Raw genomic sequence first — 17,420 nt, 5'->3', positions numbered from 1 at the left:
ATAAATAAATAAATCGATCAATCAATCACCAGATTAGCAGCTGTATGGTCTCAAATTTATCCCTGAACTGATTCAATTATTACAAAATTAATGCTATGGAAATTCGCACGTATTGTTTTTAGATTTTTTTGTTTAATATTCGGCATTTATGACCATGGATTTGTGAGATCAGCATCATGGATTCGATTCCGCTACAAAATTAAAATACCGAGCTCGATAGCTGCAGTCGCTTAAGTGCTTTCAGTATCCAGTAATCGGGAGATAGTGGGTTCGAACCCCACTGTCGGCAGCCCTGAAGATGGTTTTCCATGGTTTCCCATTTTCACACCAGGCAAATGCTGGGGCTGTACCTTAATTAAGGCCACGGCCGCTTCCTTCCCATTCCTAGGCCTTTCCAATCCCACCGTCGCCATAAAACATATCTGTGTCGATGCGACGTAAAACAACTAACAACAAAAAAAAATTAAAATATTGGAATCATCACTCGAAGATAAGAACAAACACATAGCAACATGATCTCATTACCCTCCTTTCCGAACTATACGTGATTCCCATTGCATTGCCTTTAGCAACACATTCATTTTTCAGTTTTGGGTGCAGAGAGTACAACCACATTGGCACATTGGGTAATGGTCATTTTCGATCCAGGAGAGGTTACGTGGTGATTGTCGTTTTTAGGTGTCAAACGTTGGGATCGTCGATCCTCGGAGGTAACACACCCGCAAGTAATGATAACGTCATTAATTTCACGTTCCACTAACTACCTTCATAGAGGGGTGTCTATCCGAGGCGGTAAAGACGTGCTCAGTTTACCCTGAAGGACGTGGGTTCGATTCTCCGTCAGGAAGCAGAAAAATCTAGGAAACGAGATTTCCACTTTTGGAGTGGGATATGGCCCTGAGGTTCACTAAGTCTGCATTAAAAGTGAGTACTTGGTTAATTCCTGGTCCGAACCCGCGCTGTAGGGGTAGCATGCCTGCCTCTTACCCGGAGACCCCGGGTTCGATTCCCAGCGAAGTCAGGGATTTTTACCTACTATTTGAGGTCTGATTCCAGGAACACTCAGCGTACGCGATTAAAATGTAGGAGCCATCTAACGGTGAGATGGCGGCCCCGGTCTAGAATGCGAAGAATAACGGCCGAGAGGATTCGTCGTGCCGACCACACGACACCTCGTAATCTGCAGGCCTTCGGGCTGAGTAGCGGTCGCTTGGTAGGCCATAGCCCTTCGGAGCTGTTGTGCCGTGCGGTTTGGTTTATTTTCGTTTGCTGTGGTTTCTTCCTGGAAACAAAGGCGGTCGGGGAGACAGCTGACCTCTACTTCGTGCCGATATTACGGAAAGGCCTTTACTTTCCACTCCTCCAAGGGCCTCTTGGCCTGTACGGAGATGATTTTGCTTTGTAACTACTTTTATGGTTTCCGGATACGACGGAGTGGCAAATTTGTGTTTTCTTTTCGTGCCGAAGTTGACGTAGGCTATTTGAGCACCCTCGCATACCACTACCAGATTGAGGAGAGATTGAACCCGCCAACTGCGGCTGAGATCAGCGCTATTCCTTCTGAGCCACGCGGCCAAGCTTTTTTTTTTTTTTGCTAGTTGTTTTACGTCGCACCGACACATATAGCTCTTACGGAGACGATGGGAGAGGAAAGGGTTAGGAGTGGGTAGGAAGCAGCCGTGGCCTTAATTAAGGTACAGCCCCAGCATCTGCCTGGTGTGAAATTGGGAAAACCACGGAAAACCATTTTCAGGGCTGCCGACAGTGGAGCTCGAACGTACTATCTCTCGAATACTGGATACTGGCCGCACTTAAGCGACTGCAGCTATCGAGCTCGGTATAGCGTAGTTATGATGCCAGTAAAATGCGATATAGAGAGCAGTATATAATGTATAATGTATAGTTACGACTGGCCGTGCTACTTCGTCACTTCGAGCCTCTTGCCGATATGCTGTGACCTTGCTACGTTATAAGGAAATGTTATCTTCGTCCATTGGCCAACTAGAAGTGATTATCACTTATAAATGAAATCACAATACAGTGCTGCTGAATACGCATTGCAGTTGGTGTTCACATCATGGCTATCTCACAGAGTTACGTTTATTTAATCAAATACTTAGCAATTCTGTTGTTTACCCACGGAGTACTTCCAGAAACTGTTTTTGAACCTGGTAAGATATACTAATATACTGTATATTTATAAATAAGTTCCAGACTACGGAATACTCAACTTCGTAGACGAATAGGCCAATGTAACTCAGTTCCCGAATAGGAAGGAAAAACTGTGCTATTCAGAAATCTACTGTAATAACCTAATCCTGGCAGGGAATATCTCGACATATCGTTCCCATCCCTTAATACTGTATTTCTATTCTCACCTCTGACAAGTACTCGGACAGTGTTTTAGCTCCAACCACAGAGCATACATCTTCTTATTCCAAGCATAATATTCTTCTCTCTTTATTTATTTAATATAATAACACCTTTACAGAGCACGTTAAGAAACCAAACCCCATGGCGCAACAGGTCCGAAGGGCCATCGCCTACCAAGCGACCGCTGCTCAGGCCTGCAGATTACGAGGTGTCGTGTGGTCAGCACGACGGATCCTCCCGGCCGTTATTCTTGGCTTTCAAGACCAGGGCCGCCATCTCACCGTCAGATAGCTCCTCAATTGTAATCACGTAGACTGAATGGACTTCGAACCAGCCCTCAGATGCAAGTAAAAATCCCTGACCTGGCCGGGAAACGAATCCGGGGCCTCCGGGTAAGGGGCAGGCACGCTACCCCTACACCACGGGGCCGGCCAGAGCACGTAAATCAATACTTTAATTCTTACTCTGTTGCTTCTTCCTCTCCGCCCACATCTGTTTCATTCGTTCTGATCTCTGTTTCTGGAGCTGTTCTATGTTATGTGGTTGCTTTCTTCTTCTTTCTTGTTCATACCAGAAGATCACTTTTTGAATTTTTTCCCTAAATAAATTCCTATTATCTGTATCCTTAATGTCAGTGTTTGCTTCTTTGAGATCATTTAATGTCTGCGTAAACCATGCTGGTTGTACTTTAAGCTTTATGATTTTATTAAAAATTTGTTTTGTTAGTCAGTCATTCATTCTATTCAAATGTCCGAAAAACAAGAATCTTCTTTTACGCATGGTGTGTACTATATTCTGCACATGTACATAGATTTATCTATTAGATCGTGGCCTGATATATTCTGCTTCCGTTGTCCTTCAGCCAAGAATGCTTCTAACCAGTCTTCTTTCTATGTTCATTGTTTAGTGTTTTGGCTCCATGGAGAGTCACAGGCCTCACCACTGTTTAATTTTGGTGCCTTATGACAATGCCTTTATTTTGCTTTAACCACATTTCTAGTAATTTGGAATGCTCCAAATTGTGTTTTCGTTTATTGTTTATGTTTATCTATACAGCTAAATATTTAACGTAGTTGACTTTTTTGATTTTGTTTTGATTTATGATTATTTTATCAGGACAATATCCAACGTTATTATAAATTCTGTATAGGAGATTTATAAACCTATTTTTCCTCCTTGCTCTATTAAGTTTTCGATTTGGCTTTTGGCCTTCTCTGGTGTGTGCGTAATCAAGGCAAACTCATCCGCGTAAGCCAAGCACTGTATCTCCATATACCTAGAAGGCTAACTCCGAATGGCTGTAATCAACGCCCAGCCAAAACTACGCGACATAAAGGAACGAAATTTTGGGTATACAGTTATATTATAGTGTAGGTGCTCACTAAGGGGGGATTTTTGGATATTCCGTAGCTACGGGGGTAAAAAAGGGGATTGAACTGTTTAAATGAGTACATCTGTATCGCAAAAACTTAACAGTTTTCAGACGTAAAGATTGGTATTTGGAATCTACTTTCAAAATAAAGAAACAAGTATTTCTTTTTTTCCGAAAATTCCCTTGGGATGAAAATGGTGAAAATGGGTGGAATATCTTTTATGTCTCAAAAAATGAACATGTTACAGACATGAAACTTGGTATTTGGAATCTACTCTAAAAATAAAGGAACACGATATTTTCTTTTGGGAAAATCCACTTAACCGGCGGGGGGGGGGGAGGGGACAAGACTGAAAATGGGTGAATTTTTAAAATGAGTGTATCAAGAAATCTTAAAATATAACATTCTACTGACGTGAAAATTGGTATTTGTAATCTCCTGTAAAAGTAAAGAAACACGCATAATTTGTTTAAAGGGGGTGAATTTTTAAAATGAGCATATCTGCAGTATACCTCAAAAAATTAACATGTTACAGGCGTGAAAATTGGTATTATTAATCTCCTTTAAAAATGACGAAACACATATGCTCTGTTCCTGGAAAAGCCATTTACGGAAGGGGGTAGAAAGGACTGGAAATGGGGTTGAATATTTTTGTTAGGATACTGTTATCTCAGAAAGTGAAGATGTTACAGATCTGGGGATTTGTATTTGGAATCTTTATTAAAAATAAACAACCGCGTATTTTTTGTTTCCGGAAAATCTACTTAAGGGATCTTTAAAAGAAATGATGTAGGGGTTGAAGTATTTTTATTATGATACTAATCTCTATCAATAAAATCGTAACGGCCGTGTGTCTGTACAATTACTATTTTGGCGAAATCATCGTACAGTTATCCATTTCAGGTGTAATAATGACAATCTGTATATATTTTAGCTTTTGTTTTCTGAAAGTCCACATTTTTACCCCTCTCCCCAAAATCCAGATGGCGGCACAATATACCAGAAGAGTTAGAAAATTGAAATTTTTCAAAAGTATAGCTTTTAGCCTGTGACCGCTGGAAAAATTCCAAGATGTTTAATTTTTTCAGTTTTTATTACCGGAAAATATCGAAATATGGATGTTATTTTAATGACGGTGCAGACCTTCACTTCAATGTATTTCGTGGCTAAACGGTAAGCAGTATCACAAAGCGGATGGAACAATCTAAGTTTAATTTGGAGTGTTCTACAACTTTGGTCCTATTACTTTTTGTCGTATCCTTATGCGTTAGATTTGGCTGTGTTTCTCAATTGTACGTAAATTTTGCAGGTTTTACACGCATAATTCATAGTTTTACACGCTTTTAGGAATGACGTAATCATTAAGTTTGGCATGAACATTGGCCCTGCCAGTAGCCGTATGTGACCTGATTCTATGTTTCTAGCTGTCACATAATTATCGGAAAAGTAATGCATTATGTGAAAACCTTACCCTAATTTATCCCTATTCAAAGTCTCTAACTCAGTATAACACATAAAAAGAGGAAATACGAGAAAATGTCGTAGGATCAACCATTAGGCCGCAAAAAGGGACGTCGTATGGTGCAATGCGTTTGTCGATATAACGTACTGTTCAGCAGCAGTTAATCTGTAAATGCAGGTTTGCAATATGTAAACATGAATGTACTTTCGTATATAGATCTATATATATTCATTGAAGTCTATTTGTATAAATTTAGAAGGGGTGTGTCTTCCATTATAATTAATACTTTACAAATCGGTAGTGACTGTCACCAGGAGGGTGTCTGCTATTGTAATCAATACTTACTCCCCACATTGACTTTGAAGGGCAGTAGGAATGGGTTCCTTCTTCAACTCCTGTGTAACTGGCATTAGTAAGCAATTCCCTTTCCGATTTGACTGGCAGAAGTCAAGGAAGCATGCAATTGTCTTCAAAACTCCCCTGCCCGATTGTGTCTGGAGGTAAGAAAGGGGGCCTGCAATTGTAACGAAAACTCCCCAAATCGTCTGTGACCGCACAGTAGATAAGGGGGCCTTCTATTATAGTGAAAACGTGTCAACTCGATTGTGAATGGCAGTAGGCAAGTGGGCCTGTTTTTATCATCACAACTACGAAACTGGCACTTTACATTGGTAACAACGTATGGGGACCTCCCCGTGCTGTTTCTCGGATAACGCTAAGAGACATGCAATTTAAAAAAATCTTATTCACTGCGTGAACAGTAATTTTCTTCGGTATCCGTACACAATCTAGAATACCATAGCGAAGCATGGGTACATTTGTTAGTATATATGCCAGGTGGATCACGGACGCCGTACTTTCTATTTATAAATGTCCCGCATGTATAAGTGATGTGTGGGGTGTCTACCAACTGATTTTAACAGGGGAACTACTGCCAGCGGGCAGGTTACGTCAGAATATGAAGAGATAAGAAACAGAGTCACACTCGCAGCATGTTACTCAGCGCTAGCGGTCGAATGCACCCCTTGCATTAGTAAACATCGTTTTCGACTGCATAGTTCTAGGCTGGTGTATGGTACAGCCGCACAATATTTACTGTCTGCTTATCGCCAATGGCTAGTGTGTTCAGCAGCGACGAATACATAGACATTATTTTAATCTGGACAACCCGGTCGGAATGCAAGCGAAGCTCCAAACAGACGTATGCCTTCTACACAAGTATTTCACCGAACAGTATCGTTTTTGTTTCATACAAGCTACTCTTTTATCGAGTGGAATGTCTACACATGTATAAATTAACAAGTGATTAAATTTCCTTTTCTGCATCTTTGGCGTGTTAACAAACAGTAGCGGCGATTAGGGGGTGGGGCGTGAAGGGAAAGTCGCCCCCGCCCCTCGCCACTTTGTGGAGTAAACATTACATATTCACTTTAGCCACCTGGAACTAGGAATTATTATTATTTGTTTTGTTAATTGCTTTACGTCGCACCGACACAGATAGGTCTTATGGCGACGATGGGATAGGAAAGGCCTAGGAATTGGAAGGAAGCGGCTGTGGCCTTAATTAAGGTACAGCAACAGCATTTGAGTGGTGTGAAAATGGGAAACCACGGAAAACCATCTTCAGGGCTGCCCACAGTGGGATTCGAACCCACGATCGCCCGGATGCAATCTCACAGCGAATTATTTTCAAAATAAACGTTATCTGTACAAGCTATTGTGTCTTATCTGCTAATTCTTTTCTTTATTTTCCTTAATTATTAACATAATTTTTGGCGGAAATAAGCACCAAATGCCGTTCGTCGCGGCTAACCGATTTGTATAGCGCTACGGCAAGTAGTGGAGACTTTGCATGTGCCGTGGGGAAGGGTAGTAGGGGTATAATGTTTTTGCCAAGGTCGTGGACACTGAGTTATAATTCACCGGTATGCCGCACGCATTCGTCAGTCTGGCAGCCTCTTCAGTGTCTGTTAGTTCCTTAGTGTGTATTAAAATACTAAATAACTTTTAATTGCATGATCATGCCGTACATCTATTTAATTGTACCGGCTGAGCTAGTCGTGGAGTTAGGGCCGCGCAGCTGCGAGCTCGCACCTGGGAGATAGTGGTTTCGAATCCCACTGTCGGCAGCCCTGAAGATGGTTATCCGTGGTTTCCCATTTTCACAAGAGGCAAGTGCTGGGACTGTACCGTATTTAAGGCCATGGCCGCTTCCTTTCCACGCGTAGCCCTTCCCTGTCTCATCGTAGCCATAATTCCTATCTGTGTCGGTGCGACGTAAAACCAATTGTAAAAAAATATTCTACTATTTTGCTTTACGTCGCACCGACACTGATAGGTCTTATGGCGACGATGGGACGGGAAAGGCCTAGGAATGAGATGGAAGCGACCGTGGCCTTAATTAAGGTACAGCCCCAGCATTTGCCTGGTGTGAAAATGGGGAACTACGGAAAACCGTCTTCAGGGCTGCCGACAGTGGGATTCGAAACAACTATCTCCCGGGTGCGAGCTCGCAGCTGCGCGGCCCTAACTCCACGGCTAGCTCAGCCGGTACAATTAAATAGAAGTACGGCATGATCATGCAATTAAAAGTTATTTAGTATTTTAATACACACTAAGGAACTAACAGACACTGAAGATGCTGCTAGACTGACGAATGCGTGCGGCATACCGGTGAATTATAACTCAGTGTCCACGACCTTGGCAAAAACATTATACCCCTACTACCCTTCCCCACGGCACATGCAAAGTCTCTACTACTTGCCGTAGCGCTATACAAATCGGTTAGCCGCGACGAACGGCATTTGGTGCTTATTTCCGCCAAAAATTATGTTAATAATTAAGGAAAATAAAGGAAAGAATTAGCAGATAAGACACAATAGCTTGTACAGATAACGTTTCTTTTGAAAAGAATTCGCTGTGAGCTTGCATCCGGGAGATCGTGGGTCCGAATCCCACTGTGGGCAGCCCTGAAGATGGTTTTCCGTGGTTTCCCATTTTCACACCACGCAAATGCTGTTGCTGTACCTTAATTAAGGCCACGGCCGCTTCCTTCCAACTCCTAGGCCTTTCCTATTCCACCGTCGCCAAGACCTGTGTCGGTGCGACGTAAAGCAATTAACAAAACAAATAATAATAATTCCTAGTTCCAGGTGGCTAAAGTGAATATGTAATGTTTACTCCACAAAGTGGCAAGGGGCGGGGGCGACTTTCCCTTCACGCCACACCCCTTAATCGCCGCTACTGTTTGTTAACACGCCAAAGATGCAGAAAAGGAAATTTAATCACTTATTAATTTAGACACGTGTAGAGATAAAAGAGATAAAAGAGATGATTGCATGGAACAAAAACGAATACTGTTCGGCGAAATATGTGTGTAGAAGTCGTACGTCTGTTTGGAGCTTCTATTGCATTCCGACCAGGTTGTCCAGTTTAAAATAATGTCTATGTATTCACCGCTGCTGAACACACTAGCCATTGCCGATATGCAGACAGCAAATATAGTGCGGCTGTATCATACACCAGCCTTTCTTTTGAAAAGAATTCGCTGTGAGCTTGCATCCGGGAGATCGTGGGTCCGAATCCCACTGTGGGCAGCCCTGAAGATGGTTTTCCGTGGTTTCCCATTTTCACACCACGCAAATGCTGTTGCTGTACCTTAATTAAGGCCACGGCCGCTTCCTTCCAACTCCTAGGCCTTTCCTATTCCACCGTCGCCAAGACCTGTGTCGGTGCGACGTAAAGCAATTAACAAAACAAATAATAATAATTCCTAGTTCCAGGTGAAAACGATGTTCACGAATGCAAGGGGTGCATTCGACCGCTAGCGCTGAGTAACATGCTGCGAGTGTGACTCTGTTTATTATCTCTTCATATTCTGACGTAACCTGCCCGCTGGCAGTAGTTTCCCTGTTAAAATCAGCTGATAGACACCCCACACATCATTTTTGCATGCAGGACATTTATAAGTAGAAAGTACGGCGTCCGTGAGCCACCTGGTATATATAATACCATGTCCTGACTGACTGACTGACTGACTGACTGATTCATCATTACCGAGCCAAAACTACTGGACAAGAGAAATTAAATTTCGCGGATACATTTATATTACAGTGTAGGTGCTCACTAAGGGAGGATTTTTGGATATTCCATCGCTAACGGCGTGAAAAGAGGTGTAAATTGTTTAAATGATATATATCTCAAAACCTTGACAGTTTAGAGACGTAAAAATTGGTATTTGGAAACTTCCTTGAAAAATAAAAAAAACACGTATTTTGTTGCTTTCTAAAAATCCTATTAAGGGGGTGGAAGAAAGGTGAAAAAGGGACTGAATTTCACACATGAACATTTGTATTTTGAATCTCCTTTAAAAATAAAGAAACATATTTTTTTTTGTTTACGGAATGTCCACTTAAGGGTTGAAAAGAAGTAAAAAATGTGGTGATTTTTTAAAATGAGTATACCTACAGTGTATCTCAAAAACTGAATATGTTTCAGACGTGAAAATGTGTGTTTGGAAACCCCTTTAAAAATAAAGAAACAAGTTGTGAAATAGATTGAATTTTTTAAATCAGGGTATATCTCAAAACTAAATATGTTACAGACTTGAAAATTAGTATTTTCAATCTCCTTTAAAATAAAGAAACATATACTATTTTGTTCTCTGAAAGTTCATTTATCAGGGTGGAGGTGTGAAAAGAAGTGAAGAAGGAGTTGAAATCGTTTTATGAGAATACTTATATCTTTAAAACTGAAGAAGTTACATATATATAAGTCTATATATACCTCGTATATACCCAAAAGAAAAAAAAAAGTCCTCTCTTTGAAACCATTCGACATACGAGGTGGAAATTTAACGTGATGCTTCCTCATGTATGTCTTAGATTTCCAATAAAACGTGGTCTTTAAGACACCCCTAAGGGGTTTAGCCTGTGGGAGGGTGGGGATGACAACATTAATATTCATTTTTCTCCAACCGTTTGACATATGGGCTTGAAATTTCACAAATGATTATCCTGTATGTCTTCTATTTTGAATAAGAAGTGGTCTTAAAATAAAACACCGTAAAGGTGGTGGGGTTGACTAAGGGATGAGGTCTTGATGACATAAATATTCATTTCCCTCAAACCATTCGGCACTTGACCGTGAGTGTGAGGCCTGAAAAGATAAATATTCTTATTTCTGAAATCGACTGATATATGAGGTTAAAATTTCACAGTAGTTTGTTCCTATATGGAATAGATATTAAATAAGAAGTGGTCTTGAACTGATACACCCCTAAGGGTGTTGGAATAGGGCTGGGGGTAGCTGACGACACATATTCATTTCTCTCAAGCCGTTTGACATATGAGCTTGAGACTTCACATGATGTTTATCCTAAATGCCTTAGATTTTAAATAAAATGCGGTCTCAAAGTAATATACCCCTAGGGTGTTTTGACCGAGAAGGAAAAACATGGAAAAGTAAATAATCGTATCTCTGAAACTGTTTAGCTTACGAGGTTACATTTTTACATGATTTTTGCTCATGCCTCTAAGAGGTTTTGGCTTGCGGGGGGGGGGGGGGGTCTGACGACTTCTGACAAAATTATTCATCTCTCCAAACCGTTTGACGTATGAATTTGAATTGTTACAAGAACTTCAGATGTTGTAGGTGTCAAATATGATATAATTCAAAATATTTTTCCGTACAATGATTAGGACCGTGTAGAAGTTGTAAAACTAAGTCTCCACCACAGCCAAGGTACTCGACCGAATTTCCGACTCCTTTCCTTTATTGCCAAAAAAGTGATTTTGAAAACTCTGTAGTTTAAATTAAATTATCTTGAACCTTGACCCCTAACCGGTGCTATTGGAGCTATAACAACTACTATAGGAATTGTACCGGGCGGTACACCTCTACACCGTTTATTTAAAAGTTGCGCCAGTTGAAACTCCTCTTCTGGAGGAAGGTTGAACTTTATCTATTCTATTAATTCTCTACTTTCTCAGAAGATGTCACCACGTGGAAAATTTTGAGTTTTTGAACTGTGTCACTTTTGATGTGTTTTTGTTTCGCTTGAAGTAAGAAGTGTGAACTTTCTCTTCTAGAGGACACTACTGAAGAATTACAATAGTGCAACCTAGTGCGAAATCAAAGAACTATTTTGTTGGAGAAATTTTTATTTCAAGAGTTTGTTCTTTGTTAAATTTCTTTCTGTCATGGTTTAAGTTGGCTGTATACCCCTCTTTTTCCCCTTATTTTGGATCTAGCCAATCCCGAATTTCTTTAATTAATTTTCCACCAATAATGTGTTTCTTCTTCCTCTATGTAGGGGTTTCTTTTCCCTAGCCAATAAAAACTTTGAGGGAGGGTGTTTTATTTCCCCTAACGCCTAGAATCTTCCGCGAGAGGATATAAACTGCTGATTTTGGGGTCTCCGGGCCACTTCTGTTCCATCTTTCAGTGTATTAAGTACATAGCAGGAGGCGGGAAGCGCCTCTTTCTTCTTCAGCCGTTCAACACCAGGTAATGGCCTATTAATAACTTCTTTTCTTGCTAGGTCGGCAGTTTAACACTCGCGGCGGGTTCGAAGCATTTCCATCATGTAACCTTTTCCTAAAATGTAATTACTCTTTTCATCTTTTTCTTGTAAAGCTACATATTGGGATAGAGAGTGCTAACCCTCTCGAGCTCCCACTCACATTTGTTTTGAGGTGAACTTATTTTCTCAAACTATTCTTCGTTTATGTAATGTAAAGTGTTCTTCTCTAAGTCACCTCTGTAGTATGGGATTAGCCCTTGCGTTAGCGGCCCAGAGCCAGATTAGGTTTTAAAAAAAACAAAGTGTATTAGGAGTGCAAGATCGCCTCCTCTCAAATTGTTATTTTAGAGGTCATGTAATCAACCTTCTTTTCATGTAATAGACCTCTGTAGGTTGGGTATTTTACCCCTGTGAATACGTCCTTAAAGGACAGCTTGAAGGTAGAGTTTGGTTTGGCCTTTGAGAGGCTTAAATTTTAAGAGCGGATCGCTCTTTTGAAAATGGAGTGTCATATGCCTCGTGGAGGCTTTTCTGTGTAATTCGGAGCCAGGGGCTCCTAGGGATGAATGGGGTTTTCTGCCCCTCTGTTAAAACTTGTGTTTGTGGTAAAACTGAGCTGATCGCAGAAGTCAGGGCGTGAAGCCCAAAACCTGTAAATATTGTATCTCCCCTTGTTTTGCTACATTGTACCTGCCATGTCTGTTATTGCTTTGTTTTTGAAAAGAAAATATAACCTAGTTAAATTTTAAATTACTTTTACATTAACTTTGATTCCGTAGTTTGAAACCCATTCATGCCCGCACCTTCTTACGCCTCTACCTACCGCTAAAACACGGTAACAAGTGGTAGCAGAGCGTGGTTGAATGGGTCTCAATTTAGCCCCTTTTGACGGCTAAACATTGCTTTGATTCGAACTCTAACAATTTTCTCAGTTGCTGGAATTTTTTGAGTTTTTCAAAATTGTTCTGTCATCATGCCCGGCCCTCGCGATGTTCTCCTCCTTAACTACTTGCGCAAAGAGGAGTTGATATATGAGTTAACTATCAGAAACGTTCAATCTGGAGGCACGGTTGCAATAGACACTAACAAGCTTAGAGAGTCCCTTGATTTGCCCATTTCCATCCCCAATTTGGGAGAGAAAGAAATTGATGACTCTCTTTCCACGATTGTCGAGAATATTACTGGGCTAGCTTCCGTAGTTAGTTTTTTTGATGAAAATGATCCGTCTCCTAACCAAATTAAGCGTGTGCAAGGCAGATTATATCACTTTTCAAATAGAGTTAATGATCTGTTGTCTCTGAAGGTGAATGACGTTCAGAGGAAGCAAGCTAATACGCTCTTTGAAACTATTTCTGAATTGTCTAATAAGGTCACTCAATTGCTAACCGGCGAAGTTCCCCCCAAATCTGATCAGCCCACCATTGTGAATGTAAGTAGTGAGGAAGAACCTGCTAAGGGAGAAGGCAATAGGATAACCGTTGCTGCTCAAACTATCTCTGCCCCATTGGACAACGAGTCTGAACGCCGCACATCGTTGAACAATGTACGTGCTGAATTAACTTCTTTGCCATTGAAACCTTTAACGACTATGTCACCTGGGTTCAGCAGCTTGCCTCATCCATTGGCAATGTTGCTTAGAGGTATCTCTAAGTTTTCCGTCAACACCACCAGTGACGTAATTTCATTTTTAAGATTTCTAGTGGAATTTCAGGATCATGCCCTTGTGTTTTCTCTTTCCCCATGTCAAATTTTGCAAATTATCTATCCTTATGCTATTGGTGTTCTATCTGACAAAATAGTTAGAGCCATCGCTGAGCAATCTTCTATTGAGGATTTCCATGCCCATTTGCTAGCTAACTTCATCCCGGCTAGGGCCAGGTCCTCCCTTATTCAGAAATACTATTATCGGGTACAGCGCTTGGATGAAAACCTGGCAGACTTCATCCAAGATATTAAGTTTTATACTAGGGTGTTTGCTCTTCACTTCCCTGAGGATCAAATTGTACAAGCTATTGTGGAAGGTATTTCACCATCCTATAGGTCATATTTGTGTTTTGCGGCGTGCCCGCAAACGTTCTCGGAACTTGAAGCATTGGCAGTCTCAGCGGAAGGAGTTAGATACGCCGATTCTTTGCGTGTCGCGAAAGAACCCCCGCCTTCCTTTAGTAACACTCGGCCTCCACCTCGCCGACCAGTCAATCCCCGTAAATGTTATGCTTGCGGGTCGCCTGACCATCTGCGGAATAAGTGTCCTCTGATCAAGTCAAGTGGGACAAGGAATGGAGCAGGGTCATCACAAGGCTGTTTTAAGTGTGGGGCCTTCTCACATATCGCCAAGAATTGCCCAAACTCAAATAGCACCCCCTCCTGCTCAACTTCTGGTGCAAATTCCAGCTATGCCAATAATAAAAAGTGACTAGTGGCGTCGGCTGAGCCGACTAATCCATCTTCCCGAGACTCAGCCCCTAGTAAACAGGTTGTAAATGCAGAGAACGACCAGCCTTCAAATTCATCTTTTGAATGCCCTAAAGAGTGTCTTAGGATTGCGGCGGATACCCCCGCACCTGTTCCTTTTCTTAAGATTGAGTTAAATAACGAGCCTATAACAGCTCTCTTAGATTCAGGCAGTGTTTGTTCCATTATTTCGGCTGATTGGTATTCTAAATTGAAATCTGTTTGTAAACTCCCTGACTATGACTCATCTCCTGTTAAATATGTTTCGGCTAATTCATCTCCATTAGAAATTCTAGGTTCCTTACATGTCAAAATTCGGGTTTTTAAATTTACATGGAAGATCAAATTGTTTGTGGCCAAGCGTTTGTCTTGCCCCATCATATTGGGAGCGGACTTCATTTCTCACACTGGTCTTGTGCTCGATCTCCAGAGTAGGTCGTGCACATTCAAATTTGCGTCCAATTGTAGAATTCCCTTGTTAAAGTGTAATTCTGTATCATGTTCATCTATTTCGCCTACCCAGGATGAGATGTTGTTAGACCTTAGACATCTACCTGAGGAGCAGGCTGATAGTATTCGGAAACTGTGTCAGTCGTTTCCCGAGGTGTTCTCTGATACTCTTGGTGTTACTGACCTTATTGAATACAAAATTGAGGTCACGGATTCAATTCCTGTCCGTTTTCCACCGTATAGGCTATCTCCACCTAAAATGAAGGCTCTGAAAGAAATCATCGATCAGATGTTGAAAGATGGTATTATTAGGCCCTCTAAGTCAGCGTATTCTTCGCCTATTTTTCTAGTCCCGAAACCCCAAGGAGGCTTCAGGCCTGTCATTGATTACAGGGCTCTCAATCGGAAGGTGGTGTTGCAATCTGTGCCCCTTCCCGACCTTCATTCTTGCTTTTCATGGTTTCGTAAGGCCAAGTTCTTCACCATCTTGGACTTGAATCAGGCCTATAATCAAATTCCCCTTGCCGAAGAGTCTAAACATCTTACAGCGTTTGCCACGGACTGGAACTTATACGAATACAACCGCGTGCCTTTCGGGCTCCCCACGGGGGCAGCTGTGCTCACTAGGCTACTAGATAGGGTCTTTTCTGACATCAAATTTGAGTACTTATATCACTACTTGGATGATGTCGTCGTATTTTCCGAAACCTTTGAAGAACATCTAGATCATCTGCGAGAAGTTCTCAATCGCCTTCGTAAGGCTGGGTTAACTGTTAAGTTGTCCAAGGTTGCCTTTGCTAAGCCCTCTATGTCATTCCTAGGGCATATTGTGTCACCTGATGGTGTAGCTGTCGGTCATTCTAGAACACAGGCCATCCGTGATTTTAAACCTCCTAAGGACATCAAAGGTATCGCTAGATTCATTGGTATGGTGAATTTCTTCAGGAAGTTTATTCCTAACTTCGCTAATAGAGCGGCGCCCTTAAACCTTCTTCGTAGGAAAGGCATCAAATTCGAGTGGGGACCTTCTCAACAAGCCGCTTTCGAAGATCTTAAATTAGCTCTCTGTAATGCCCCTGTACTTGCTATGCCTGATTTCTCGAAGAAATTCATCGTCCAAACGGACGCGTCGTCGTCAGCTGTAGCTGCAGTCCTTCTTCAAGAGACTGAACTAGGGAGGCGTCCCATCGCCTATGCATCTAGGACTCTATCGGCTCAAGAAGCCAAGTATTCCATCTATGAGCTCGAAGGGTTGGCAGTCTTATTCGCCTTAGAAAAGTTCCGTCTCTATCTGGAACATGTCAAATTCGACCTGGAGACAGATAATCAAGCCTTAAGCTGGGTCTTAGGTAGGCCGCGTCGTACTGGTCGTATAGCCCGTTGGGCCATCCGTATTTCTGCCTTCCAATTTGATGTACGACATATCAGAGGTACCGAAAATGTTGTTGCTGATGGACTCAGCCGTATGTTTCACAACGACGTCGAAACCCACGAACCGGTCGACAGTTCATCACCTTCCGAGTCCATACTATCCGAGGTTAATGCCATCCTAACAGATGCTCCCATGCTTTTTAGGGATATTGAGAAATACCAACGTGAAGATCCGACGCTGGCTCCTATAATGGAAACCCTTTCTTCTGGGGAACATGCTGTCCCTTATGTTCTGAGGAATGGTGTTCTATGTTGCCCTTCGAGGCATGATAAGTTGATGAAAGTTGTTGTTCCAGCGGTTCTTGTACCTATGATCCTCAAATACTATCATGAGACCCCATTGGGGGGGCATCTGGGTATCTTTAAAACTCGTGAAAAGATTCGTGAAATGTTCATCTGGAAAGGTATGGACGGTGAAATCCGTGAACTTGTAAAAGCTTGTAAATCTTGTTTGCTCAGTAAACCCACCATGTCCACTAAAGTAGGCCTTTTGTCTTCTCATCAAGCGTCGCGCCCCATGGAACGCCTGTATATTGATTATGTGGGACCCTTCCCCCAGTCAAAGGGCAATGCCAACAAGTTCATCCTTGTGTGTGTAGATGGTTTTACAAGATTTTCCTGGTTATTTCCGACTAAGCTGGCTACCGCTCAGTCAACCATTACTTGCTTAAATTCTATTTTTGCTTCTTTTGGTCCGTGTCAATATATTGTATCTGATAATGCTAAGGCTTTTACATCTAATTTATTTCGTAAATTCTGTTTTGACTTGTCCATCTCTCATGTAACTACATCTGCTTATTATCCTCAACCATCTCTGGCTGAACGGGTTAACCGTAATCTCAGGTCCGCACTCATTGCCTATCATCATGAAGATCCTTCCAGGTGGGACACGTCCCTGCATTGGATAGCTTTTGCTTTGAATTCGGCGGTTCATGAATCTCACAAGTTTACTCCAGCTTCCTTGATGTTCAAGTTTGTTCCCAACTCGCCGCTCTCTAACCTCTGGTCTTTGAATGACATTCTACCCGAGACAATAGATCCGGATAACATTAAAGATCTTTGGAAGAAGGCTAAAGCCAATCTTAAAGTGTCTCATGAAAAGGTTAGGGAAAGGTATGATCGTGGACGGAGACCCACCACCTTGAAGGTAGGTGACCAGGTTATGGTCAAAAATTTTGTTCCCGCGGGCAAGCTTGCCCCCAGATTTCATGGGCCTTGTATCATTCTCGATTTTCTTACGCCGGTTACCTTATTGCTAAGTAATCCAGCCACCGAGAGGATATTTAGAGTTCACCTGTCCCAGGTGAAACCGGTGTAATTTCTGTGTTAACTTGCTTCATATTATTTTGAAAGG

The 17,420-nt window shown here is 41.8% G+C and overlaps 1 protein-coding gene across 5 annotated transcripts in view; it reads left to right on the top strand.

Annotated features, from left to right (window-relative positions):
• Window positions 1–2,053: 2,053 nt before the first annotated feature.
• LOC136856946 (uncharacterized) overlaps window positions 2,054–17,420 on the top strand; it is a 317,012-nt gene continuing 301,645 nt past the window's right edge. For 4 of the 5 annotated variants that reach the window (XM_067135233.2, XM_068225017.1, XM_067135236.2 and 1 more), the window contains exon 1: window positions 2,055–2,171. In XM_067135233.2, the coding sequence (XP_066991334.2) occupies window positions 2,078–2,171 (94 nt within the window). In that variant the 5' untranslated portion in view covers window positions 2,055–2,077. Of the gene's footprint in view, window positions 2,172–17,420 lie in introns of all 5 variants that reach the window. The other variant, XM_067135234.2, reaches the window with a different exon arrangement.

This window comes from Anabrus simplex, chromosome 1 (genome assembly GCF_040414725.1).
Source record: "Anabrus simplex isolate iqAnaSimp1 chromosome 1, ASM4041472v1, whole genome shotgun sequence".
NCBI lineage: Eukaryota > Metazoa > Arthropoda > Insecta > Orthoptera > Tettigoniidae > Anabrus > Anabrus simplex.
Note: the sequence above shows the minus strand (reverse complement) of the source record. Positions and strands in the feature narration are given on the sequence as shown.